Here is a 24,752-nt window from a genome sequence, read left to right on the forward strand (position 1 = left end):
GGAGCGGCCGCCGCCGCCGCCGCGCACCGGCCGCCGCCGGGGACGGGCGCGGGCCAGGAGCCGGCCCGTGAGCGGGGGGCCCGCGGCCGCTCGCCGCCCCCGGCCGCCCCGGCCGCCCCGGGCCCCCCCGGCGCCCCGCGCGCGCGCGCCCGCCGGCCCCTGGCGGGGGTCCCGCCCGCGCCGCGCGCCCCCGGCCCGGCCCGCGCGCCCGCGCCCGCCCCGCGCGCGCCCGGCGCGCCCCCCGCCCGCGCGCGCGCGCGCGCCCGCCCGCGCCCCCGGCCCCGGCCGGCCCCCGGGCCCCGCGGCCGGCGCGGCGCGGGCGGCAGCATGGTGGAGAAGCGCGGCGCGCTGCAGCGGGACGGCGTGTACCGCTGGTTCTCCGAGCTGCCCTCGCCGCAGCGCGTGGAGTTCCTGTGCGGCCTGCTGGACCTGTGCATCCCGCTCGAGCTGCGCTTCCTCGGCTCGTGCCTCGAGGACCTGGCGCGCAAGGACTACCACTCGCTGCGCGACTCGGAGATCAAGGCCAACAACCCCGCCGACCTGGGCAGCCTCACCAACCTGACGGACGAGGTGGTGCGCAGCAAGCTGCTCGTGTCGCTGGCGCTGCTGGGCTCGGAGCAGCGCGAGGCGGCGGGCGTGCTGTACCGCACGCTCACGCACATCGACTCCATCATCCACAACTACGGGCTGCAGCTCAACGAGGGCCGCACGGGCGATGAGTTCCTGCTGCTCTTCACCATGGCCTCCAACCACCCGGCCTTCAGCTTCCACCAGAAGCAGGTGCTGCGCCAGGAGCTCACGCAGATCCAGAGCAGCCTGAGCGGCGGCGGGGGCCACGGCGGCAAGGGCGCGCCCGGGCCCGGCGCGCTGCCCACCTGCCCGGCCTGCCACAAGGTGCGTGCGCCCCGCTGTCGCCCCGGCCGCCTCCCCCCAGTCCCCGCCCGCGCCCCAGGCTGTCCCCCGGCCCGCGGCCGCACCCCACGCCGAGACCCCCGTCCCAGCCCAGGCTCCCCCCGCGGCCGCCCGCCCGGCTCAGGGCAGCGGCGCGGCCTGGACCTAGCGGGTACCAGGGCCCCGGGGAGGCCTTGCGTTTCCGGAGGAGGAACCCGGGTCAGAGTTCGCGGCCGCACGCTGCCTGGACATCCCCGCTGGAAAGGCCATCAGGCCTTTGTCCCCAGTGGGGCTCTCCGGGGACAGAACAGCCGCGCGCTGTGTCACTGGGGCGTCTGCAAGTATCTGGAGCGTGTTGGCAGAGAGGAAGCTCCCGGCCAGGGGCGATGGGGGGGCCCTGGGAGCTTAGGAGACCCCGCTGCGGCCCCTCTGGCCCCGTCCCACGGGGAGCTGGGGGCGGGCGCCGCGTGCGGTGGCGGCGCACACGGAGACCAGGTGCTGGTGCGCGTCTGCAGGTGACTGTCGGCGGGGCCGGGCCGGCGCGTCTGCGGGAGCGGGTCCCGAGCCCGGCCGCTTCCACATGTCAGTCTCCGGGTTAGGCAGGAAGGGCGGCGGGCGGCACCGGAGACGGGCTTCTGAGCGCTCTGTGGCTACGTAAACACGGAGGGTTTGGGGCTCCGGCTTGTTTTTACTGGCCCCAGGGGAGCCTGGCACCAGGACGGCGCTCCCGGAGCACAGGCCTCGCTGGCCGGCGGGCAGCGAGCGGGGCTCTTGGGCCCACGGGCGGGGGCCGCAGCGGGCTTCCTGGGGGCGCGGCTCCCCAGCCCTGAGGGGAAGCCTGGCGGCGGCTTGCGGTGGCGGTGGCTCTAGCCGCCTCTCCCGGCTGCGGTTTTCCCCTGATGTCTTCCTGTCAGAAGTGGTTGTGGTGCTGCCGCAGGTGGGGGGTTTGTTCGTGTGTTTTGGGGTGCCGTTCTCTGGAGCCATGGGGCTTTTGCTGTCCCGGGGTGTGTCCTGAGCAGAACGCCGGGCCTGTGTGGACGGGGGCGCAGGTCCAGCCTCGCCATGTGGGCTCTGAGCCTGGGTGCCTGCGGGTGCCCCTTGGCCGTCCCGCGGGTCAGTGTGGCGCACGTGTCCTGCTGGGAGGCGTGGGCACCGACCTCTGCGGCCTCTCCGTCCCCTGCACCGTGCAGCCCGCATCGGGTCCCCTCCTGAGAGCAGACGGGGTGGGGGGGAACCGGGGGGGCGACCCCTGGGAGTGTGCAGCGGGCACTGTGCTGAGGTGAGGTGAGGGTGGCGCCCCCACGGGCTGGGCTGGCAGGACTCCCTTCCTGCGGGCTCCGGGGCCTGGGACTGGTGCCTCAGGAGCTTCCCTCCACCTCAGGGGCCGGCCCCCGCGGCCGCCGGCTTCCCTTAGCCGTGTTTCCCCGCGCGCCCTCTTCACGGCTGCCGTGTTCGCTGAGGCGCTTTCAAATTGTTGCTGCTCTGAGGTTCCGAGGCGGAGCGGGAGAGGCTGCCCGGGGACCCGCGGGGGCGGGGGGGGCCCGGGCTTCAGCTGCTGCCTTCGCAGGCCTCTCTTCGCAGATGGAAGGCGCGGGCCGTCGGCGGGCTCAGCTGTTAGGAACGGCTTTATTGAGATTTCATCCTCAGTCGTGAAGCTCGCCCCTCGGTGCCGCGCCGCGCGGCGTCGAGTCGGTTCGCAGACCCCCTGACTTCTGCAACCGCCGCTGCTGCCAAATTTCGAGAGGTTTTCGGAGGCGCAGGAAGCCCTGTCCCGCGTCGTCCCGCCCCCGCTCACGGCCACGGGCTGCCTGCGGACGCGGCCCGCCGGGAGAGATCTCGTGGTTTCTGTGCCGCGGCAGGTGCCGTCCTCCCCGGGGCCGGCGGGTCTTCCGTCCCGGGAGCCTCCGTGTGCCAGCGGACGCCCGGCTGCCGCGGCTGCTGGTGTCCGGGCCTCTTCCCCTCAGGGCCGGCGAGCGCCCGTCCGGTCCCCAGGTCTGACTCTGAGCACGCGGCCCCGCGTGCTGGCGGCCCCTGGCTGGGGGGGGGGCCGGGGTGGCACCAGCCGCCCCCGTGGGTCGCTGGCCCAGCGGGATTGGCTCGGCCCAGGGTGCAGAGCTGCCGATGGAGCTCCACGGCTGCCCGTCGCCTGCCTCAGGCGCTGGCGGGGGTGAGAAGAGGTGCCCCCGGGGGGCTCTCTCCAGCGCTGTGCTGGAGTGGGGCTCCAGGGTGGGGGGAGGCTCTGCCATGGCTCTTTGTGTGTGCCCAGGGCAAGCAGGGGCCGGTGGGGCTCCTGACCCCGAGTAGACCCCCCAGCACCTCTCGCCCCGTAAGCTGCTGCTGGCGTGAAGGTGCCACGCTGGCGCGTCGCGGGCGGCTTGTTGCCGGTGGGTGGCAGGTGAGGCCCTGCCTGTGGAGGCCGTGGTGGGCCTGAGGGCTGGCGGGGATCCCTGCGGTGCACCTCTGCTCCTTCACCACGTGCAGGCTGCTGGGGGCGCCTGGCTGGGAGACGCCCCCCTGCCGGGCGAAGCCTTTCGGCGGTGGCGGCCACATCATGGGGATGGAGGTCTGGCTGCGCCAGGAGTCGGGCGGTGCTGCGGATGGTTCCGGCCACCTGGCCGGGCGCTGTCCTCTCCCGGGGAGAGCTGCCCTGCGCCTCTTTATACACATTCCCGAGGGTCCCCCTTTGGGGCTCTTGCCTCAAACTGACAAGGTGGGGTGGGTGGCAGTTTGTGCCCACGCGCTCGCTCAGAAGCCCCCATCAGGAGTGGAGCTGCCGCCGGGCGTGGTGACACAGACCCACTCCTTGGCACGGGCTCTGTTCTGGGTACCGGACCTGCAGTCATTTGGGGTGAGGAGTGGACAGAGCAGGTGTCTCGGGGCGCCATGAGATGAGTTCTCGGGACCGAAAGCACCACACGTGGACCGTGGTTGGGTGGCCCGGCGGGCAGTGGTCGGGTAGCCCGGTGGGCAGTGGTCAGGTGGCCCGGCGGGCAGTGGTCGGTTGGCCCGGTGGCCACCGTGGCACGGGGTCGCTCTTGTGCTCCGGGGACGCCAGTCCCTGATAGAGCAGCCGGAAGGGGCCTGGGGTGCCTGTCCCGGGCCCAGCGCTGTGCTGGCCTCTTCTGCTGCGCAGCCGGGGGTGTCCTCCCACGGGGGCACTGCCGACTGTCTCGGTGTGGGCCCAGATGTCTCCCCGGGGACGTCCGGAGTCTGCTCTTCCTGTCTTTCTGCTCGCCCCAGTTCTTGCCCCCACGGGCCCATTACTCTCTGGTTCTCCTCACTTCTCATGGTCAGCGGGAGGTGAGTTCCTTGCCTTCCCAGCCGCCCTTCCAGCTCCCCTCTGCCCTGGCCCAGCCTCCGGGAGACCGTGCTTAGGCGGGCCCTGCGCTGCCATTGTGGGCCCTGGCGCGGCCAGCGCAGGGCACTGCCCATCCTGCCCCACCCCGCGGGAGGGTGCCCGGTCTCCCCGTGGGGTGGCTGTCCACCCGTCACCCATGGCGGGCGGGCTTGCGCCTGGGGAGGCGTTGCTGCACTGACATGGGGTGTGCCTGGCACCCTGCGGCAGGTGGGCCTGTGCCCTGGAGACCGCAGGGGGCACCGCCTTCGCCACTGTCGGGTGTGGCCTCTTGGTTGCGGTGGGGGCTGCCGGCCCCGTGGTGTGTGGCCCACGTGCGTCTCCCCAGGTGTACCTCTGCGCAGGACCCACACCCGCCCTCCCCTGCTGCCCTGGCGTCGCCTGTGGCGTGATGCAGACAGAGGGCCTCCTGGCCTGGGCCCATCAGTGATTCGCCGCGTCCCCGGCCGTGTTGCACACCCTGTTCCCTCTGCCCCGCAGCCTCTGCCGTGGCACGCATGGCTGGCAGGCATGGCCTGGGCGGCCCGGGGACGGGGCGGGCTGTCCCGTGTCCTGGTGCCTCCGCTGTGCGGCGTGGACCTGCCCAGCTGTCTGCTGTCGCCCAGGGCGCCTGGCTCCTCGTGTCCACCGGCCCTTGGTCCCCGCCTGGGCGGTGGCCTTCTCGGACTGCTCCTCGACCTGCACATGCTGCGCGCCTGCTCCAGCTCCCGTTCCCGGGTCCTGGCTGGAGAGCCTGTCCTCCGTCCTCCTCGTTCCTGCCCCGCCAGCCCCACCTTCGGGGTTGCGTCCTGAGGCTGCTGCCGGCGCGGGGGAGGGCAGGCTCGGGCCGGACAGCCGCCTCCGTCCTCGCTGTCCCGCGGTCTCCGGGAGCCCTGGCCGGCTCTGCTCTCCTTTAATGCCCCCCCTCGTGGCAGTTTCTCCCCTGGCGGATGTGGCTGCGATCCCCGGCGATTGCAGCAACTGGATTCTTATTTTCAAAAGTTGGTGCGTCACAGCTCGCGCTGGCCGCCCTCCCCCAGGTGACTGCACCACGTGTGGACGCGCGCACCCGAGCTGGGGGCGCCGCGGGCTGTGGCAGCACCGCGGCTCTGTGTGTTTTCTGGCCGTGGTGGTGCAGCGTCTGCGTGACCTTCCGTACCCCCAGCTAGAGCGAAGTTCTTGTTTCTCTGGCGGTGGGGACGGGGACGTCGGGTCGTGGGAAGGGAGTGCTGTGGCATCCTTTCCTGACTACTTGGGACTTTCACGTAAAAGGCTTAATAGAGTTACTAGAAAGAACGTAGTAAGTCCTCGGGTTCCGCGTTGATTCACGGCGAATCTAATTAAAACTCGCACGTGCGGGAGCTGCTAGCGACGTCGGAGTCCAGGCCTGCAGAAGGTGCTGTCTGAAGGCGGGAGAGCATGGATGAACGCGGAAGGAGCACGCTCCCTCCCGGCTCTTGGACATTTTGAGGTCCGCGCGCGCGGGACAGAGCGGCCCTGGCGGAGGGCGGCTGCCCCGTCCTTGGGGAGTCCTGGGGGTGGGGGCTGTGGGTGCCCCCGGCCCGAGGCTGCATAATGCCCTCTGGGCAGCTCCCCCCGCCCAGGCCCCAGCCCAGGTGCTCCGAGGCTTCAGGCCAGTTTCTGTTCTAAAGGCTTGTCAGGCGCTCGGGGCCGGCCTGCGGGGGGGCCGCGTGTACGTGTGTGTACGTGGGCCGGGGGGTGTTTGAGGGTTTATGTTTCATCATTTAGAGAGGGAGAGCGCGAGGGTGTGCCAGAGCCCGGGCTGTGTGGACCCCAAGAGCAGAGCCCCCCCCCAGGGCCCCCCGTGGGGGCCGTGTGTGCCTCGGCAGTGGAAAGTGCCCTCCTGGGAAACGCTCCCGGTTCTAGGGTCTCATTGGGTGGTTTTTTAAACCATTTTAGCTCTGACAAGCACAAGCACCGCATCGCCGCGGCCCTGGGGCTGCCCCCAGATTCCCAGTCAGTTGTCACCATTACCCCTACCCCCACCTTTACCCCCGCCCCCCACCTTTACCCCCGCCCCCCACCTTTACCCCCACCCCTCATCTTTACCCTCGCCCCGTTTTTTCTTTGGGCTTTCCAGTCGGCCTCTCCCCATCAGTGATCCGGGCAGCTCCTTGGCGTAGGGTTGGGGCGCCAGGTGTTCTCCGCTCCCTCACCCCTGGGGAGGGTCAGGCCACTGTCCCTACCTCGCCTGTGGCCCCGGCACTGCGCCCTCCCCCCCACGCGGTGTTTGGCCTGCGGGCAGCGCTCCCACCCTCCCGCCAGGCCCTGTCTCTCCATAGCGGCTCCGGTGGGGCGAGGTGCTGGGGCGGCCCCTCCCGCGGCCCTCAGCTCGGCGTCCCAGTCCTGGTGGGGCTCCTGTCCGCATGGACCGAGCCTCCCCCTGCGCGGCCCCCTCCTCCGCCTGGCTCCCCCACCCCGGCCTCCGAGCTTTGTGAGCTCCTCGTTTACCCCAACCTGCCCTCCCTCCCCCCAGACCCAGGCTGCCCACTGGCCGTCCCTGCTGACGCTCCTCTGAGCCCCCAGACGTGGCACGGTTTCCCCTGAGAACCTCCGCTGCCAACTCGTTGTTGGAACGTCCGAGAGCGTCCGGCTCCCGGGCCCCCAGAGCCGCCCCTGTGGCCCCCGGCGCCGCCGGCCGCAGCCCGTCTCCCTGTCTGCACACCCCTGCGCCCGGCCGGTGTGCGCGCGGCCGCCCCGCCAGGCCTCGTGGGCAGTGCTGGGCCCCCCGCGCTGCGCCGGTCCTCGTCTGCCGGGCAGCTCCACTTGGCTCTTCGTTCCCGCTCCTCTGGGCGCCTCCAGCCTGCAGGTCCCCTTGCACCCCATTTTCTCTGTGGCTCCTTCTGGTGTGTGTGGTCACGTGGGTGTCGCCTGGGTGTCGCCCTCAGCTGGGCGGGGGCGTGGGCTCCTGCGTGCCGGGGGTGGGTCGGGCCCCTGCAGGGCCCAGTCGAGACTGTGCGGGTCCACGTGGCCGGCTCCCGGGGCTTTCCTTTCGGGGCCCCTCTGCCTTTCCAGCCACTGTCGCCTCCCACAATCCTGGGCTGCATCTTCCAGCCAGTCACACTGCAGGGCCCGGCACGTCCTGGCCCCTCTGGGGACGAGGCCGGGGTGGGATGTGGCGTGGAGCTGCAGAAGGCAGGTCCGCCCTGTCCACCCCGGCTGCGGCTGGCAGGGGCGGGTCCCCCAGGAATGTGGCCGAGGGGGTTTCCCGTCCACAGCGGGTTCCTTGTCGCCGCGTTGGGGTCCACAGGGGCTGCCCCCGAGCAGTGTGGCCGGGCCCTGAGCAGCGCCTGGGCAGCTGGCCCTTCCCCTTGGCCCGCCGGTGTCTCCTGGGTGGGCTCAGGCCCCACTCCACACGGCTACGGAGGGGCTTGGCCTGATGCCGGGTCCTGCGATTGTCGGCGCCTGTTGACTGGGTTGGTCTCTCAGAGAAAACTGACTTCCCAGACACGCGTGTGGGGTGCTTGGCCTGGGGCCTCCATCCTGTTGGTTTCAGAAGACCCAGCGGGGGCCTCGGGCTCCCCCAACGCGTGATGGTCACTTGCCCTTTGGGGTCTCTGCTGGGCTCACCCTCTGACCCCTTGGCCCATTTCTCCCCCGCAGCCCCCTGCCCTCTGGCAGCAGCGCCCTCCGCCCGTGAGCCGTGTATGTCCAAGGCGTGTGCGTGCCGTCCTGCCGCGCCTCCTGGCCGACCGCCCCGGTGGGCCCCCCGCTACTGCCCGTGGCCTGTGCCTGCGCCCCCTCCTGCCTGCGTCTTGAGACAGTCACCCGTGTCACCTCAGGTGCCAAGCCCAAGTGCACCCTCTGCCCCGGTGGCCCCGCAGCCCACCTGACCCCCCCCCTCCTGTGCCCCCCACCCCTGCCCGCATGTCCCCGCCGCGGCTCTGTTCTGGGCGCTCCCGAGCCCTCCTGCACTTCGGCCTGTCCCGGTTGGAGCCCCAGGAGCCCCTGCTAGGGTCTGCCCTTGGTGGGAGCTGGCCGGCCCCCCACCTGGAGCCGTGCTGTGTACCCCTGCCTGGTTCTGGGGGGGCCTAGAATTGGAGTTTCTGATGTGGCCCCCCAGGGGACGGCGCCCCTTGGTGGAATGCGCTGGGGTTCACCTGGCCAGGTTCTTTCTGAGGTTCTGGGCAGGGATCGCCTCCTCTCCAGCGAGAGCAGGAGGGCGAGGGCCGTCACCAGGAAGGCCATGCGGGGCGGCTGGGGTGGCGCCGGCTCTCACGGCCCAGCCAGCACGGAGCTCGCGCTGTTGCACTGTCTCAGCGTCTCGTTCTGGCTTTGAGAGACGTGCGGTTACCAGTTTAGCAAAATGCTTACCAGTGACGTTTCTTGTTGATTTTATGTGTTTTCCTGTTGACCTGAGAGTATCTGGTGTGGTCTCCCCTCGCACGCAGTGGGCCCACGGGCAGCCCGGGTCCCTGCCCAGGTCGGTCTGCAGGGCAGCCGGGCCAGCCGCGCCTTCTTCCTGCAGCTCTTGCCCCAGGCGGGCAGGTGGGCGGTCTCTTGCGGGTGCCCCTCGAGGGCTGGGTGGCTGGGGTGGGGCGGGCACTGCTGCCCCTGAAGGCCCCCATGTGTGGGCGTCCGCCCCAGCCATGCTGCTCTTTGCCCTCATGGTGCCGCACCTGAGGCCAGGTCCGTGCTCCAGACTATTTGACGGTTTCAATTTTTTTTTTTAAAGATTTATTTATTTATTCAAGAGCTGGGGTACAGGTCAGAGGCGTGGGAGGGTGAGAGGATTCACCAGAGACAGAGCGGGGAACAGAACAGGCAGACGGACCAAAGACGCTGCTGAGGGAGCAGCGGGGAGTCAGGAGAGGTCTGCTGTGCCATGTGGGTAGCTCCCTGGCCGGCCGGGAATTGAACCTGTGCTGCAGAAGCTGCAGACAGCTCCACAGTGCTGCGCTCAACCTGCTGCGCCACCGGGGAGGCCCAGGTTGAACTTTTTTTTTTTTTTTTTTTTAATAGAGGCATGCTTTATTTATTTGTTTGCTGGTTTGTTTGTTTGTTTTGTTTATACATGCACTGGGTACAGTCAGAAGCGCGGGAGGGCGAGAGAATTCACCAGAGCCAGAGCGGGGAACAGAGCAGGCAGAAGGACCGAAGTACACTGCTGAGGGGAGCAGCGGGCGGCAGGAGAGGTCTGCGCGCCATGTGGGACCCTCCTCTGGTGGCCGGGAGCACCGGGGATCGAACCGGCGCCGCAGAGGCCGCGCGCAGCTTCGCAACCCAGCGCTCAACCGCTGCGCCACCGGGGAGGCCCAACCCAGGTTGAACTTTTAAAGAAATCAGAGAAGTCGCGGTTCTTGGAGGAGAGTTGGGACACCCCAGTTCTCCCGTCTCCCCGAGGCGGCGACTGCGCAGGGGACGCTGTCTGGGGTGCAGTGTCCGCCCCGGCACAGACCCCCCCACCGCGCTCCTGAGCGGTGCCCCACGCCGTCGCGCGTCCTGCAGTGATTCTTGGTAGGCCAGAGCGCCGACCTGGAAGGCATCTGGTCCGGCTCTAGTTCCCGTAATGGGCCGTCTCAGGTGCGCGCTGGGTCTGGGCAGCTGACCGCCCATCCCGGGCAAGCCCATCTTGAAGCAGAGGCGGGTCCTGGAGTCTGGGGGACGGAGCCCCGAGCGGGCGGCTGTGGAGCCACCCGGGGCTGTGCTCAGCGTGCTGGCGGCACCTCTGGTGAGTGTGCACGGCGGGCCTTGGCTTCATCTGTGGCTTCATGTGGGCATTTTGTGCATTTAGCACCTGCTCCTGGGGGCAGTGGCCTTCCCCAGGGGGCTGGCGGGCCTGGCTCAGCCTGGCTGCAACCCCCCCAACAGCCCCCCACCCCCCGTTGTGGGGTGAGGGTCTGGACCAGCCCCGCCCTCAGGCTCAGTGTCCAGCCAGCCAGCGCAGCAGCCCCCTGTGGCTTTGAGGGCTTTTCAGGAAACAGACCTTTAAAATCAGAAATTTTCCTCAAAAAGACCCTGGCCCCGGAGCATTAAAACAGTCTCAAGCACGCCACCTTAAAGGCGCACCTGTGACGGCAGGTCTCTCTCACCAGACATCCTGGACTAAGAAACACCTTTTTGAAAAACATTATTATCTGAGGGGTGCTGGGCGGAGGGGCCCCCTGGCCCCGGTGCCCCAGGCCGCGGCTGCCTCATCTGGGCTCCTGGCCCCGGGCCGGCAGCTGGTTGCTCTGGGTTCTGCCCAGGCCCAGCTCCCGGGACGCACCCCCCCCCCACCCCCGGGCTGGGATGGGTGTGGTTGTGACCAGGTGCTGCAGAGCCCCTGGGAGCCCCACTTGGGGCCCCTCCCCAGACCCTCCCAGTCACACCCCGCGCGGATGGCTGGGCCCCGCCCTGCTGAAGCTGGGGGCGGGGAGATGGACGCCCGGCCAGGCGGAGCTGCCGTCCAGGACCAGGGCCCACCGCGCTGCCACTGCTGTTGCTTGCTCCTTGCGTCCCTGACGTGTGGGACACTGGGGCGCCGGCTCTGTGCCTGGCTGTGGGCACCGATCTGCACTGCTTGCGGGGCCTGGAGGCGTGGCATGGGGGGCCCTGTGGGCGCCGGGGTGGCGGCCGGTTCAAGGCCTGGGCAGTACGAGACCCAGCGCCACAGAGCCGCGGCTGGAGCAGGGCGAGGGGCGGCCGTGGGGGCGGCGGAGGCGCAGCAGGTTGGGAGCCGCTGCCCATGCAGACCGGCCGGCAGGTACGGCGCACGTGCGCGTCCACTGAGGAGCAAAGCCAGGGGCTGGCGCCTCACGAGGGGCAGAGTCGGGGCGGCTGCCCCTGGCCGCAGAGGAAGGCGACATGTGGAAGTGATCAGGTCTTCCTGTGGTGTCCGTCCAGCTGACGGCGGACGCTGCCTGGGAGCGTGAGTCAGAGCATCTGGGTTGGACTGCGGGTCACGTGGGTGAGGGAAGCAGCCAAAAATAACCCAAAACAGCATTTCTGGGAAAGGCAGACGAAGATGGTGGTCAGTGTAAACAAAGGAGCAGGGTGAGCACCCAGGCCTGCTTGGCCAAAAGTGAGCTTTTGGGGCCTTCCTGGGGCGCAGGGTTAGTCCCAGCCAGGGCGCTGACCCACAGGGCGCAGCAGACTCTCCTGTCTCCCCGCCACTCCCCTCAGCAGTGGGTTTCAGTCATTCTGCCTGTTCTGCTCCCCGCTCTGTCTCTGGGGAGCCCTCACCCCCCATCTCTGGCCTGCACCCCAGATCTTGTATGCATAAATAAATAAAATAAATCATGCAGAGCGTTTGGCGCGTGGGGAGGAAAGGTGCTGAGAGACCACGAGAACAGCAGCTGCGGGCTCCCCGCCAGTGGTCACACTCAGGAGGCCTCTCCTGCATCCGTCCTGTGCCTCGAGGTCTGCAAGGGTGGCCACGGGCCCCTCCTGTCTGTGGCCGCAGCTGCTGGGCCTGTGGCTTTTCCTGTTGCTTGGTGGAGTGGTGACCTGGCCCGCGCAGGCCTCTTGGTCCTTGCTGGGAACTGACCCGCCCCGGGGGCTTCTCACAACGTGCACAGACCCACCCCCCAGGTCCTGGTGGGTGTGTGGGGCTTGGGGTTGGCCAAGGCCCGGGGCCCCACGGAGGCTTAGCCGCGGGCCCGTGCCTGGCATGCGGGCGAGGGGGCTGGCGCGGCCCAGCAGGCCCGGGACCACACCCTTGGCTCCCTGCCCGTCTTGGGACCAGGACCCTGGGCCACTCCCAGGCTCACTGCCGGGGTCCAGAGCCCACTAGGGGTCAGACCAGTGGGGCAGAATCCACCATGGCCTCAGCGCCTCTCCTGAGAGTGGTTCTGGGGGCCTCCCAGCCGGATGGCCCCTCTGGTGACAGGGCCCAGTGCAGTGTCAGGACCAGCTGCTGGGTGCAGTCTTGGTAGTTCATCGGAAGGGTTGACTTTCCAGTGGCCTTCGGGGTGGGGGTGTCCTCTGTTCGGTAAGCTCGGGGCTCCCTGCGTGGTGTGCCCCCGCCTCTCTGCGAGGCCTTGCTCGGCCCCGGCGCCAGCCCCAGCCCCCAAGTGTGCACAGAGCAGCGCCTGCCCACCTGGGGCCAAGCATGGTCACAGCTGCTCTGTGTCCCGAGAACCTCGACACATACTGAACGCTGACCAGGGGAGCAAAGCACCAGCCGCCGTGTCCTCTGGACGTGGGGTGGCACGTTCCAGCTGCCCAACTGCCCCCACGTCTGGTCTCGTGGCCCTTCCCCCTGCCCTGCCTTCCCCATTCTGGCGTCCATCTGCCCTGCCGCCGCATCCTGACCGTCACCCTGGGAACTGAGTGGGGGGAAACCAGCTGATGATATTTCTGTTCTCAGGTCACTCCACGGACCGAGACCCCCGTCAGCAGCGTCAGCAACAGCCTGGAGAAGGCCCTGCACACGTCCGCGCGGCCCCCTGAGGAGGCGCTGCCCAAGAGGTCGGCGGGGAAGCACTGCAAAGGTGAGCGGCCAGGGCTCCCGGGCATGGGCCCCGGGCACTGACTGGAAGCAGCCGCCTGTGTGTGGCCTTTCTCGTGGCAGGGGCGGGGCTGGCCCGTCCTGCTCTCTGGCCAGGGACGAGCAGCCGCACTCACGACGGGGCTCTGCTGCTTCCAAGAGGACGGGGATGTCTTTGTGGCCAGGTGTTGAGCCCGCCGGCTTGGAGACGTCAGAGCTGTTTGTTTCCGTCTGAGGAAGCGAGAGGCGCAGTGAGCTGCTTCATTGAGAGCAGACGGGGCTGAGCAACCTCTGCGCGTTGTGTTTTCTGCTTTGGCCAGGAAGGAAGCGCGTTCTTACTTTTCAGAGTATTTTTTTCCTAGAAGGTGCTATTTTTAAGCTTAAAATACCGCAAAATGAACGGTTACGGGTGTCTCCCAAAGGGTGTATTGACCCCGATGCCGCCTCACCGCATTAGGGAGGCTTCTGAGAGCGCCTGGTGCGTGAGAGGCTCCCCTGCAGATGGGTCTGTCCAGCCTGCTGCCCGGCCGCGCGCGCAGTGGCCGGTGTGGGTGGAGGCGGCTGCGTCCTGCGGGGCCGTGGGTCCCGGCGCGTGGGCCTCGTGTGGCTGCTGGTCTCTGCAAGGGGGGCGGCGCAGCCGAGGACTCGAGGCGGCAAGCCCGGCGGGTCACGTGTGCGGAGGGTCCGCTTCATCCCCGTGACAGTGCTTGCTGTTCCCTTTCTCAGTGACCGTCGAGAAGATAGACCTGAAGGGGTTGGCCCACAAGAAAAACGAAAGAAACATCGAGTGTTCCTTTGAGGTGAGCCGCACATCGTCTTCGTTTTTCTCCGGAGGCACGGGGAGGGCGTCTTACCCTGACAGGTGCTTTTCTTTAAATAAAAGCTGGGTCTTTACCAAGCCCCATCCCGGCCCCGCACGGGCTCTGGCCTGGGGGCACTCCCCCCAGCCTCAGAGCAGCGTCCACACGCGAGGGCAGGGCTCCAGGCAGCCAGGCCTCTGCCCCCGCCGTGTGCGCAGGACCATCCTGCTCCTGTCGCCGGCGCCCAGGGCAGTGGAGGGTCGGGAGCCGCGCATGTGTGTGGGGAGCTGCCCCGAGTCACAGCTCTGCACCCAGCAGGGTCCGCCTCTACGCCCCACCTCCTCTCTACCGGTCAGGCCTCAAGGGGCAGGGAAGCTCTGGCCCTCAGAGGCCGCCTGCCCGTATCCACATGCCACCCCAGCCCCCCACGGGGTGTCAGTGTCCACCACCTCCAAGGTCCCCTCCCTCGTCTCTCTGGGGAGTCCCTGAGTGTGGGGGACACCGACATGGGTTGGGGAGGTTTTTGATGCTGTGACCCATGAGCACCCTGCTGTCCTCGCGGCTTTGGGCGGCTGGGGGCTGCCTGTCTGAGAAGTGCCCAGCAGTGGCCATCCTGGGCGGGCGGCCCACCACCTGACCACCCTGGGCCTTGCTTTGCTCCCAGCCCTTGGACTGGTCGCTTGTGGCCTGGGAAGGGAGGACCCCGACCCCCTCAGCTTCGCACTGGAAGAAGGAGCCTGCCGGAGTGAGCGTGGGCGAGAGGCTGTAGGCTCCACCTCCAGGGGCTTGGGCACCCACGCCTCTGCGCTTGGGAGCCAGGCGCAGGCACTGCTTGAGGAAAGGCCGGGTTGTCTGAGCAGCTCGCGCTTTTGGCACAGTGCACAGCCCAGGCCGTGGGCGGCTCCAACATCAGAGTCCTTGAGCTGCGGGCAGGGCCTGCAGGGATGTCGTGGCCAGGACTCACCCTGGCCGTGCTGGGGGTGCTCGCGTGCGGGCACGAGGCTGGCTCAGGCCCCAGTCAGCGTCCTGAGCCTGGGGAGCGCCTCCACGGCCGGGACTGCGAGTCCCGTGCAGGGCACTTGGGCTCCTGCTGGCCGGCGGCGCCTGCGCAGGTTCTGGAGGATGAAGCATGTGTGTCTGTGTTTAAGGTTGGTTGGTTTGTTTGTGTTTAAGGTCTTGTGGTCTGATTCTTCAATAACATCAGTAACCAAATCTTCCTCTGAAGTGACTGAATTTATTTCAAAGGTAAGGTGGCGAGGGCTCTTAGTGCACCCACAGGCTCTCCTTCCCCTGACGGGGCCCACCCATCCGGGGTCCAGGGCCGGCTTCCTGCCGGACACCCCGGCGCCAGGCCTGCTCCTGTGTGCGGGGCCGGGGCACTTGCCCCCGCCTTGTCTCTCGCTCCCCGCACCGGGCCTTGCTGTCCCCTCGGCAGAAGGCCCCTGGATGTGCGCGCGCATGTCCCGCCGCCTCCGTCCTGGGCGGGGCTGGCGCTGGTGCATCCCAGCGCGTCAGCCGTGGCCCCAGTGGGGTGCTGAGCGGGGGCGGGGCTTGTCCCAGCTCGCCGGCCCCTCCGGCCTTGGGGACACTCGGCCCCCCACCCCCACTGTGCCGAGCGCCTGGCTTCGCGCCGCGTCAGGAGGGCCCCGCTGGGCCCGGTCGTGTCTGGGGTGCTGGGGCCGTGCTCACCATGCTCTGGGAGCGCTGGCCTTCCCAGATGTCCAGTTTGCTGCCCGGGGGTGTTCGTGTCCGTGATCTCCTCTGCCCGCTGTCTTCTCCTGGCCGGCGTTCGCGCACGCGGGCCTGGGCTGGCCGCCGGGTGCTCCGGCTCCTCGCCCGGTTGTGCCGTCGGTGGCTGCGGAGCCGGGGCCCCGTGCCGACCTCCTCCACTGCCGCGGCCTCGGTTCTGGCTTTTCCTCTCTCTTCCTCTGGACCTGTCTTCTGGTGACGTCCCCACCTCTCCGCGGCACCCTGTGTGTGCGTGCATGCTGCCCTCCTCCTGCGTCCGCAGCCCGTCGCCACGGTTAGTGCCCGACCCCGCCCGCGGGCTGCGCCTGGTGGCTCTGAGTGCTCCGACGGTCACGGCGCGGTGGTGTCTGCCCCCCGTGCTCTTCCTGGCGTGTCTCGTATCTGACAGAAGGTTGGGCCTCAGGTTGGGGACATGTGCTTGGGCTCGGACACGGGCTGCCTGTGTCACCAGACCCCGCGGTCCTGGAGCCCGAGTGGGCAGGACTGAGCTGGGCGGTCTCTGCTGCTGCTGTGGGGACCTCCCATGCACTGCAGGCCTCGGGTTCCTGCTTGAGTCTCCAGGGCCTGGAGTGTCAGAGGCTCCTTCCGGTGCCCTCCTGCACGCCAGTTCTCAGCTGCCCTCTGCCAGCCTCCCCAGGGACTGCTGCGGCCTGGGGGACGCGGCAGCCACCGTCTGGCTCCAGGCCGAGTCGGGCATGGGGCCTATGCGGGTGGGCCTGCCCCGCACCTCATCTGCCCGCCTGCCGGCTGTCGCCACCGTGCTTGCGTGTGGTTGCAGGCTCCTGGGCCTGGCAGGGCTTTTTGGGACCCGAAGGCTTTTGCTCTGTCCTCCTCCAGTGGCCGGTGCCGCCTGTGGCCTGCTGCCAGGAGGCCTTCCTGCCCCTCCCCCACTGGCAGGAAGCGACTGCCCTCCCGCTCCTTCCCCCCAGAAACAAGGGCCTGGCTTAGGTCTTCGGAGCAGGAGCCTTGCACCCTCCCTGGCACCTCGGGGAAGCCTCGGGCCCCGTGGTGGCCGCGCTGGGCCATGTCCACTGGCTACCTCCTGTCGCCAGCCTGGCCCCCACGCTGGACCACTGCGGCACCGTCCGTCTTCTCCAGACGGGTCCTGTGGCGCCCAGGTCATGTGGGGAGGCGCCCTCTGCGGGCCTAGGGACTGTGGGTGGCCAGGCCGCCTCCGATGCGATGGTGGGGGCCGTTGGGATGCAGAGGCAGGGCCCCAAGTCGCTGGCAGCACAGCGTTGGCAGCGTCCCAGCAGTTGCCGTGCGACCTGTCGAGGGTCTGCAGCTGTACCGTCCGGCCCGGTGAGCTGACCACTGTGCCTGCTCCCCAGCTGTCTCAGCTGTACCCCGACGAGAACCTGGAGAAGTTCATTCCTTGCTTGGCTGGCCCAGACGCCTTCTATGTAGAGCGAAACCATGGGGATCTGGAGCCCGACCTGAGGTAACACCCATGCCAGAGCCGGGGGACAGGGCGGGACGGGGCCGCCCCGCTGGGCTGGCCAGGAGGACGTGCGGCCCCACCGCCGTCTGCTTCCCCCCGTGGTTGCTTCTCTTCCCTGAGACTAAGCCTTCCCTCCCGAGCGGCGCTGCGCTGTCTCAGCGGCGTCGCCTCCTCTGCTCCCCAGGTGTCTGGCTGCCCTGCCTTCCCACGTGCTGAAGAACGACCACGTCAAGAGGTTTCTCAGCCCGTCGTCTCCTGCCCAACAGCTTCAGAGTCCAAGTGAGTGTAGAGTGTGGTTGCGGGAGCACGGCTGGGCTTCCTCTGCCTGCGGGCGCTGCCATCTTCCTTTCCAATTGCAGGTCCCGGCAACCCCCCGCTCCCTAAAGTGGGCACCGTGGTGGGCGTGTCTGGAAGGTGAGGCCAGGCCTGCGCCAGCGCCGTTCCAGCCGTGTCCGAGGCCCTGCTCTAGAGGGCACAGTCGTTCTAAGCCTCAGCCTGGGGTCAGGACTGTCCAGAGCTGCGCTGGACAAAGACAGCGCATTCCCTGAGTCCCCACAGAGGGGGTGGATCCCCAGGCCTGCTCAGGGCCACCCGGGACCCAGAGCTCTGGTGCATGCGGCTCTCAGCTCCCAGGGGGACGTGCTGGGCAGTGTCAGGGCTACTGCCCTGGGGTCCTCCGTCAGCATGAGGCTGGACGGCGGTGCCCGGTGGCGAGGGGGCATCTGAGGGATGGGGGGCCGACACCTGGTCAACGCTGTCGTTGGGCATGTGGCAGTGCCCATCAGGCCAGCAAGTCACCACCTCCTCGCTGGCCGTCAGTGAGCAGGCCGCCGGTGGAGGTGGGTCTGCAGCGCCAGGGAGGGGCCGGAGAGAATAGAAAGTCTTCCAAAGCCACTTACTTGGCCGTTCAAGATTTTGGGGCCCTTTTTCACTTGTGATTGTCAGTATCACCTCGTGGCAGAAGCAACAGCTTGTCCTGAAGTCCAGGAGTGACTCCAGCTGCAGCACCCATTTGCCACACCTGCAGCCTGTGGGTGGGAGGCAGCAGCAGGGAGGGGGGTCTGTCGTGCACGAGCCGCGTTCCGCTGAGGGCCCTGTGCTGCCCGCAGGCCTGTGTGCGGTGTGGCCGGCATCCCGTCCTCGCAGAGCGGCCCCCAGCACCACCTGCCGCACGCGGCCAGTGCCCCCGCCGTGGCCCACTGCTCCCACGCAGGGGCCTACCGCACGCAGATGGACGCCACGCCCACCATCCTGCTGCCGTCCGGCCTGCAGACCCCCCAGACGCAGGAGCAGAACGGGATCCTGGACTGGCTGCGGAAGCTGCGTCTGCACAAGTACTACCCAGTCTTCAAGCAGCTCACCATGGAGAAGGTGAGGCCCAGGCTGCTGCTGCACCGGGAGGAGCCAGGCGTGAGCTCGCGCCCTGGCCTGTGCCTCTGTGGGTGCCCGCCAGGGTCTTGCGCCGCCAAAGTGAAGCCAGGGCAGTGGGAGCAGGGCCTGGGGTCAGCGCAGGGCTGCCCGCGGGTCTGGACTCACCGTTGCGTAGCTGAGGGAGTGGACGGTTCTCTTTTCAAGCAGGAGGATGGAGATTATGTTTCACAGTAGAGAGTTTGAGGAGGGCAGAATTTCATTGTTACAGACACCGAAGCTGCCTAAGTCAGGGCATCCCTAGTAAAGTGACCCTGTGCGTGACCCGGAGCGCCCCCTGCCGGCCAGGGCGGGGCCTGGGCCAGCGGCTGACTGGTCACGGTGTGGGCCTGCCAAGGTGGGGCGCTCACGGCAATAGAAAGCACAGTTCAGTGAGTTACCCCTACTCGTTTATTTTTTTTTGAAAGATTTATTTATTTATGCGTACAAGAGCTGGGGTACAGGCCAGGGGTGTGGGGGAGGCGGTGAGAGGACTCACCAGAGACAGAGTGGGGAGCAGAACAGGAGGCGCCACTGAAATCCACTGCTGAGGGGAGCAGCGGGCAAGACAGGAGAGGTCTGCCGCGCCATGTGGGCAGCGCCCTGGCCGGGGGTCAAGCTTGTGGTGCAGAGACTGCGGACAGCCTCACGGTGCTGTGCTCAACCCCTTGCGCCACCAGGGAGACCCGAGTTGCTCCTACTCTGTTGAGGACTCGTAAGTCTCACAGGCCGCAGGCGTCACTAGTCTCCATCTGTCCAGTGTGCGGGCTGCGACCCAGCTAGACAGCCCTTGACTGTGTGGGCAGCAGCTGCGGTCCGAGGAGGCGCCATCGGGGAGACAGGTGGTGGGTGGCACCACTTTCTGGGGCACTGACTACCGACAGTCGCTTCTGTCCCTAAAATAAGGGCGACTGGGGGGACGCAGCCCTTAGCAGAAGGCTGTCCTGTCTGCAGGAGAGACGGGTTGCACTTGGGGGGGCCGGCACCCTCACCAGTCGCTTCCCGCAGCCCTGCCCTCCCAGGGTCTGGTCTCCCTGGGGGGGGAGGGGCGACCGGGGGAGCAGGCTGTGGGGATGCAGCCTGGACCCCCACAGGGCGAGTGTCTTGGGCTTGAACTGTGGGCGCCGGCGTATTCAGCGGTAGGTGCCTCCTGCACCCGGCTTTGTGCCTTGCTGTCGGGGAGACGCCCCACGTGCTTTCCTCTCAGCTCCCCAAGTCCTCAGTAACGTCGTTTCTTTCCTCTTTGGAAGTTCCTGAGCCTCACTGAGGAAGACCTGAATAAATTTGAATCCCTCACCATGGGAGCAAAGAAAAAGCTCAAGACTCAGTTAGAGCTGGAGAAGTAAGTCCGAGCTGGCTGTGGCTCTGCCCCCGAGGCGGGACGCTGGGTCCCGGTCACGCCGCCCACTGCGCCTGCCTGGCTGCACCTCCCGTCAGACGGTGCTGGGTCAGGGCAGGGCGGGCGTCCGGCCCACGACCTCTGCGGCCGCCTCACGTGCCCGTCCCATGTGTGCCGTTGCAGGGAGAAGTCTGAGAAGCGGTGCCTGAACCCCTCGGCGCCGCCCCCGGTCCCCAGCAGTGGAGTGGCCCGCGTGCCCCCCACCAGCCACGTGGGGCCCGTGCAGCCGGTGCGGGGTAGCCCCGCCGCAGGTGGGTCCGCGGCCGCGTTGCCATGCGGTTCTCGGGCCGGCTCCCCGCGGTCCCGTCCTCGGCCATGCGCAGCGCTCGGGCCACGCTGCTGGCGGCTCTCGCCCGGGCCTCACTGCGGGGAGAGCAGGGCCTGGTGGCTGCCGGCAGCCATCTGGGCCAAGACATGACACTGGGCAGCCAGCCCGGGGCGCGGGGGCTCAGCAGCCTGTCCCTTCCCAGCCCCTGCCCGTGGGCACCCGCCGTCCTGCCGGCCTCGGTGCTGATCCCACACACACAGTGGCAGTAGCGGGAGCAGCACTGGCGGGGGAGGAAACGCAGCAGTCGTTTCGGTGGTGGTTTGTCCAAAGCTCTGCTCTCAGCTCATCAGCTGGGGTCTTGGAGTTTGTGGCAGCGGAGGGCCCGACGGCCCTGTGGGGTGGGGGCGGCCCCCGCTGTGCCCAGTGCTGCTGTCCCGAGACCCCCGCCCTGGGTGTGGGGTGAGGCGCTGCCTCCTGCTGCTGGCCCCGCAGCCAGCGTTCCAGTGTGGGGTGGCAGCTTGTGCAAGGCCGCCCTGGGTGACTCGGCCTGTGTCCCCTCAGCGCTGCGGGTGGAAGTGGAGCAGCCACCTCACCAGACGGCCCGGGAGGGCAGCTCCTCTGAGTGCTCCAGCTCCTCGCCCAGCCCAATGGGGGTGCAGGCCCGGGAGGAGAGCTCCGACAGCGCCGAGGAGAACGAGCGACGTAAGGAGCTGCGGGCTCGCGTGCGCCACTCGGCCCCGCCCGCGCTGCAGGCTGACGCTGTGCTCCTGCCCTAGGTGTGGAGCTGCGCCTGGAGGGGCCCCCCGACAAGGAGAAGCCCGTCATGCTCCTGAGCCACTTCCCGTCGAGCTCCGCCCGCCCCACGGCCCAGGTCCTGCCTGTGCAGAACGAGGCAGGCTCCGCCCCGTCTAGCCTCCACGCGCTGCCCGCACAGATGCTGCCGGCTGCCCCGCACGCGGCGCCCCTGCGCATGCTGGCCGCCATGCACAAGGCCGAGCGGGGCAGCACTGACGTGAAGCTGCTGTCGTCCTCCATGCACTCGCTGCTGTCTCTGGAGGACAGGGGCAAAGTCTCCGGACCAAGAGGTGGCCTTAAGGTGGAGAAGAGCTTCGGCAATGCCGTGATGGACGTGCTGCCCACGCCCACCCCCCACCAGCCTGTGCCAGTCCTCTCTGGGCTGGCCGAGAGCAGCGCCATGTCCCCCGCCGTCTCCTTCGGCCCCCGGGCCAAAGCCGTGCATGCGGCCACGCTGGAGCGGGCGATGAAGCCGGCCCCGCCGCCGGCGCTGGTGGTGGAGACCAGTAGCGCCTCCGCGGGCTCCTCGGGCGCCGTCTTCCATGTGGCCCGGCCCCCATCAAGCTCCTGGTGTCTTCCTCTGCGCCCACGGAGGCCGCCCTCTCGGGGCAGACGTCTTGCGCCAGCAGCGTGCAGATCAGCGTGCCCCCTGCAGTCATCAGCCCGCGGACGGCCCTGTACACCGCCAGCACCAAAGCGGCCTTCCCGGCCCTGGGCCCCCTGCAGGGCAGCTTCTGTGCCAGCAGCAGCACTGCCTCCTCCGGCACCCACCCCTCCGCGTCCTTCACCAACATGGCCCCGGGGCCCGGCTGCCCGGCCCCCAGCTCCAGCCCCGCCCTCTCCTCCGGCCCGGACAGCGGCTTCTACGGAGGGGGCGGCGGTGGGGGCTCCCCTGGGAACATCGCTGCCTCGGGCCAGAACCACCACCACCACCACCACCACCCGCCGCCACCCGCGCCCGCCCCGCCCGCCCCACCGCCCGGCTGCGTGGTGTGCACTTCCTGCGGCTGCAGCGGGAGCTGCGGCTCGAGCGGCCTGACCGTCAGCTACGCCAACTACTTCCAGCACCCCTTCTCGGGACCCTCGGTCTTCCCCTTCCCCTTCCTGCCCTTCAGCCCCGTGTGCGGCGGCGGCTACGTGGGCGCACAGCAGTACGGAGGGGGCGCCTTCCCCGTGGTGCACTCGCCCTACAGCGGCGCCGCGCCCCCCGAGCCCGTGCTGAGCGGCCAGTCCACCTTCGCCGTGCCCCCCCTGCAGAGCTTCATGGCGGGGGCGGCGGGCGTGTACCAGGCCCAGGGGCTGGGGGGCGGGGGCGGCGGCTCCGGCCACAAGAAGAGCGGGAACCTGTCGTGCTACAACTGCGGGGCCACCGGCCACCGCGCGCAGGACTGCAAGCAGCCGCCCATGGACTTCAACCGGCAAGGTAACGCGGCCGCCGGGCAGCGCCCCCGGAGACAGGCGGGCCGGCTGCGTGGCGTGACGGCCGGCGCTGCGCTGTGACGCCAACCTTGACCACTCTGAACGCTCTTGGACAGCACGAGCGAGATGGGTGACGGGCTGGGACCCACACGCTGCCCAGGCCGTGGGGAGGTCCGGCTCTCGGCTGCCTCTCGGCCTCGGGCCTCCTGTTCTTCCCGAGCCCTGCCGGGCGGGCCGCAGTGTCTGTGTGTGCCCGCTGCCCGCGGCCGCCCGCCGCCTCTTCCCCACCCCAGCCCTGCCAGCGGGTGACCTCGGCAGCGTTGCGGCTGTCAGCAGGCCCCCTGTCCCGCTCATGGTGTGGAGATGGCGGCGCGGGGCTGGGCTGGGGTGGGCGTGGGCCCTGGGGGCCTCACCCCCCACCCCCGGCCCCTGGCCTTGTGCTGGCTGAGCCCCAGCCAACGCCCCTGACCGAGGTGTGGGTGGGGAGGCAGGGGGTGCCGGGGCAGGTGGACCGGGGGCCCAGGTCCCGTGTCCGACGGTGGCAGTGACTCGGGACGTAGCCTGGACAGTGCGCTCCGCGTGCGTCACGGGGACTCAGGTGTCATCTTTCCCCCCTTTGCAGGTACTTTCAGGCTGAAATACGCCCCTCCCGCAGACGGTCTGGACGCCACAGATTGATATTTTTCCCTGGCAGCAGAACACAAATAAGCCATGGAGACATACGGAAAATTAAATACACAACTGAGAGTCTAGTTGCTGTTGAGCTTAATATTTTTAATCCAAAGGTGCTTTACTTTATAGACTGGATGGAAGACCTAGCGTAGGAGTGCAGCGAACTCGGTTTATTGCCAAAATCCAGGTCGGAGCTTGATGTCGGGATGGGCCTAGCGGGCGAGCATCTCCACGAGGGCGCCCGGCCGCGGTGGTCGCCACGCCGAACCCGCCGTCTCCCGGGGAACGTCGCCGTGCCAAGTCCTTCCAGGCTCACGCGAAATTCCAGGGCAGCTACGAGACGGTCGGGAACTGAGGGGCGGAGCCCTCTGCCTGTGGGGCCGCCGCGGGCCGCGACACCCCAGCTGGGGCCTGTCACCTTCGCTGTGCTCCTGAGGCAGCCAGGCACCGCCTTCCGGCCTCCCGAGGGCCGCGCCGCAGGAGAACGTGGGCTGGCGGCCGCTCGGGCCAGCGCGGCAGAGGCTGAGTGTCCTTCCCTCGCTGAGACACTTGTAGCATTTCAGGTCTTTAATTTTTTCCCGCAAATAAAATGATACTACATTAATAGAAATAGAAATAGTCATTCGCAACAGATGATTTCTAAGGGTCCAAGTCCCGAGACGCCCTAGTGGGCAGAGCACCGAGAAGCCCTCCTCCAGGCCCCCGCAGCACCACCCTGCGTTCTCCACCCAGAGGAGCCCCCCGGGCTGCTCAGCCGATGCCGTGTCCGCAGCAGCGTGGGTGAGGCCTCCTCACTGGACTCCGTGGCCCGAGGCTGACCAGCAGGCACGGGCAAGACAGTCCTGCCTCACGGGCGGCTGACGGGAGCCGCCTCCTCGCCACTTCTCCGTGCTGGGCTGGTGGACAGTTCCGTGGACAGTCACCTGGAAACCATGCGGGGAGTGCCACGCCGCCGCCAGGGTCCATGGCACAGGCCCAAGCCAGGAGCCTGCACAGTCTGGCCTCACCGCGCAGCCCTCAGCCGCCGCTGCGGCGAGAACACCTAAGTCCAAGGACGTGCAAGGGCTGCAGGGGGTTTTCTGCCCACGTCGCCATTGTCAGTGCTAAAGCCTTCGATGTTCCGATGTTGGCTGATAAGGCCTTGCCCAGGGATCTTTCCAGGTGGATATTCATGTAAAGAATGAGACTCACAGACCCACGCCATTCTTAAAAGTGCACAATCAGCCTCATGCGAATTGATGTTAATGGAGAGAACCCCCCAGCACGCGAGGCCTCGTGACATGAAGCTTCAGATCCCGAGATCCGTCCCTGCTTCGTGGAAGCTTAAAGCAGAAAGTTGTTACTTTTTTTATAAAAGGCTTTTAGTAGAATTTTTTAGAGTTTTATTTTAGTAGAGTTTTATTTCTATGCAATGCAGAATTGACAGCTCTGTATCCCCCGGCACAGTGTTACATAGTGAAGGTGTTAGTGACGCGCAGCAGCTTCTTGGGGAGTGTCACGTGATCTGAACCACAAACACGACGAGGGTCACAGTGGGAACCGACACTACTTTGCCTTAAAGAGCACCAGACGGGACTGGCACCGCGTTCAAGGAAGACTTGGTGGGTTCACTGATGTTTACGACTAATATTTCTGAGGCCGTTCAGTGGCCTGGATATGTGCTGAAAGCCAAACTTTTAAAATTTTTGGTTTTTTTTAAACAAAGAAATATTTTAAATAAATCCTGTTTCCACACGGTGAAGTTATTGAAAACTGTCTCATGAGCAAAGGAAAGCGTTTTAGGTTTTTGGTTTCAGTGGTCAGTATTGGGGAATGGAAGTTACCTGTTACCCTTGTAACTATTTTGACAAATACTGGAGGTTAAACCCAACAGCAGGCGAGAACAGACACTTCCGCTTGGTCGTGACGCTCAGGTGGCGGTGAGGCCCCCTGGCCGGGGCGGGCTCCTCGAGGCGGCCGCCCCCGGTGGACACGGGCCCGCAGCAGCGCTGCCTCGATGGCTCCCTCTGAAAGCAACCAAAGTCCGTCGCCGGCAGCGCCCTGCGCCCGCTGGGGACCCGCCGGGCCTCAGCACGCCCGCCGCAGGCAGCGCGCCGCGCAGTGCCGGGGCTGACTGTTGAACCTCCCTTGGTTTTTTTAAGCCAAA

At 67.8% G+C, this 24,752-nt stretch overlaps 1 protein-coding gene across 1 annotated transcript; it reads left to right on the top strand.

Annotated features, from left to right (window-relative positions):
- The first annotated feature begins 327 nt into the window (after positions 1-327).
- ZCCHC14 (zinc finger CCHC-type containing 14) lies at positions 328-24,509 on the top strand. The gene is given in 14 exon segments (XM_037515758.2): positions 328-894; positions 12,537-12,660; positions 13,383-13,456; positions 14,630-14,701; positions 16,537-16,646; positions 16,831-16,925; positions 17,006-17,060; positions 17,756-18,017; positions 19,304-19,395; positions 19,576-19,703; positions 20,282-20,422; positions 20,497-21,072; positions 21,075-21,938; positions 22,557-24,509. Coding segments are annotated over 14 exon segments (3,216 nt in total). The 3' UTR covers positions 22,613-24,509.
- The last annotated feature ends 243 nt before the right edge of the window (positions 24,510-24,752 follow it).

Source organism: Talpa occidentalis, unplaced genomic scaffold (assembly GCF_014898055.3).
Source record: "Talpa occidentalis isolate TD23 unplaced genomic scaffold, MPIMG_talOcc4v2.1 talOcc4.17, whole genome shotgun sequence".
Lineage (NCBI taxonomy): Eukaryota > Metazoa > Chordata > Mammalia > Eulipotyphla > Talpidae > Talpa > Talpa occidentalis.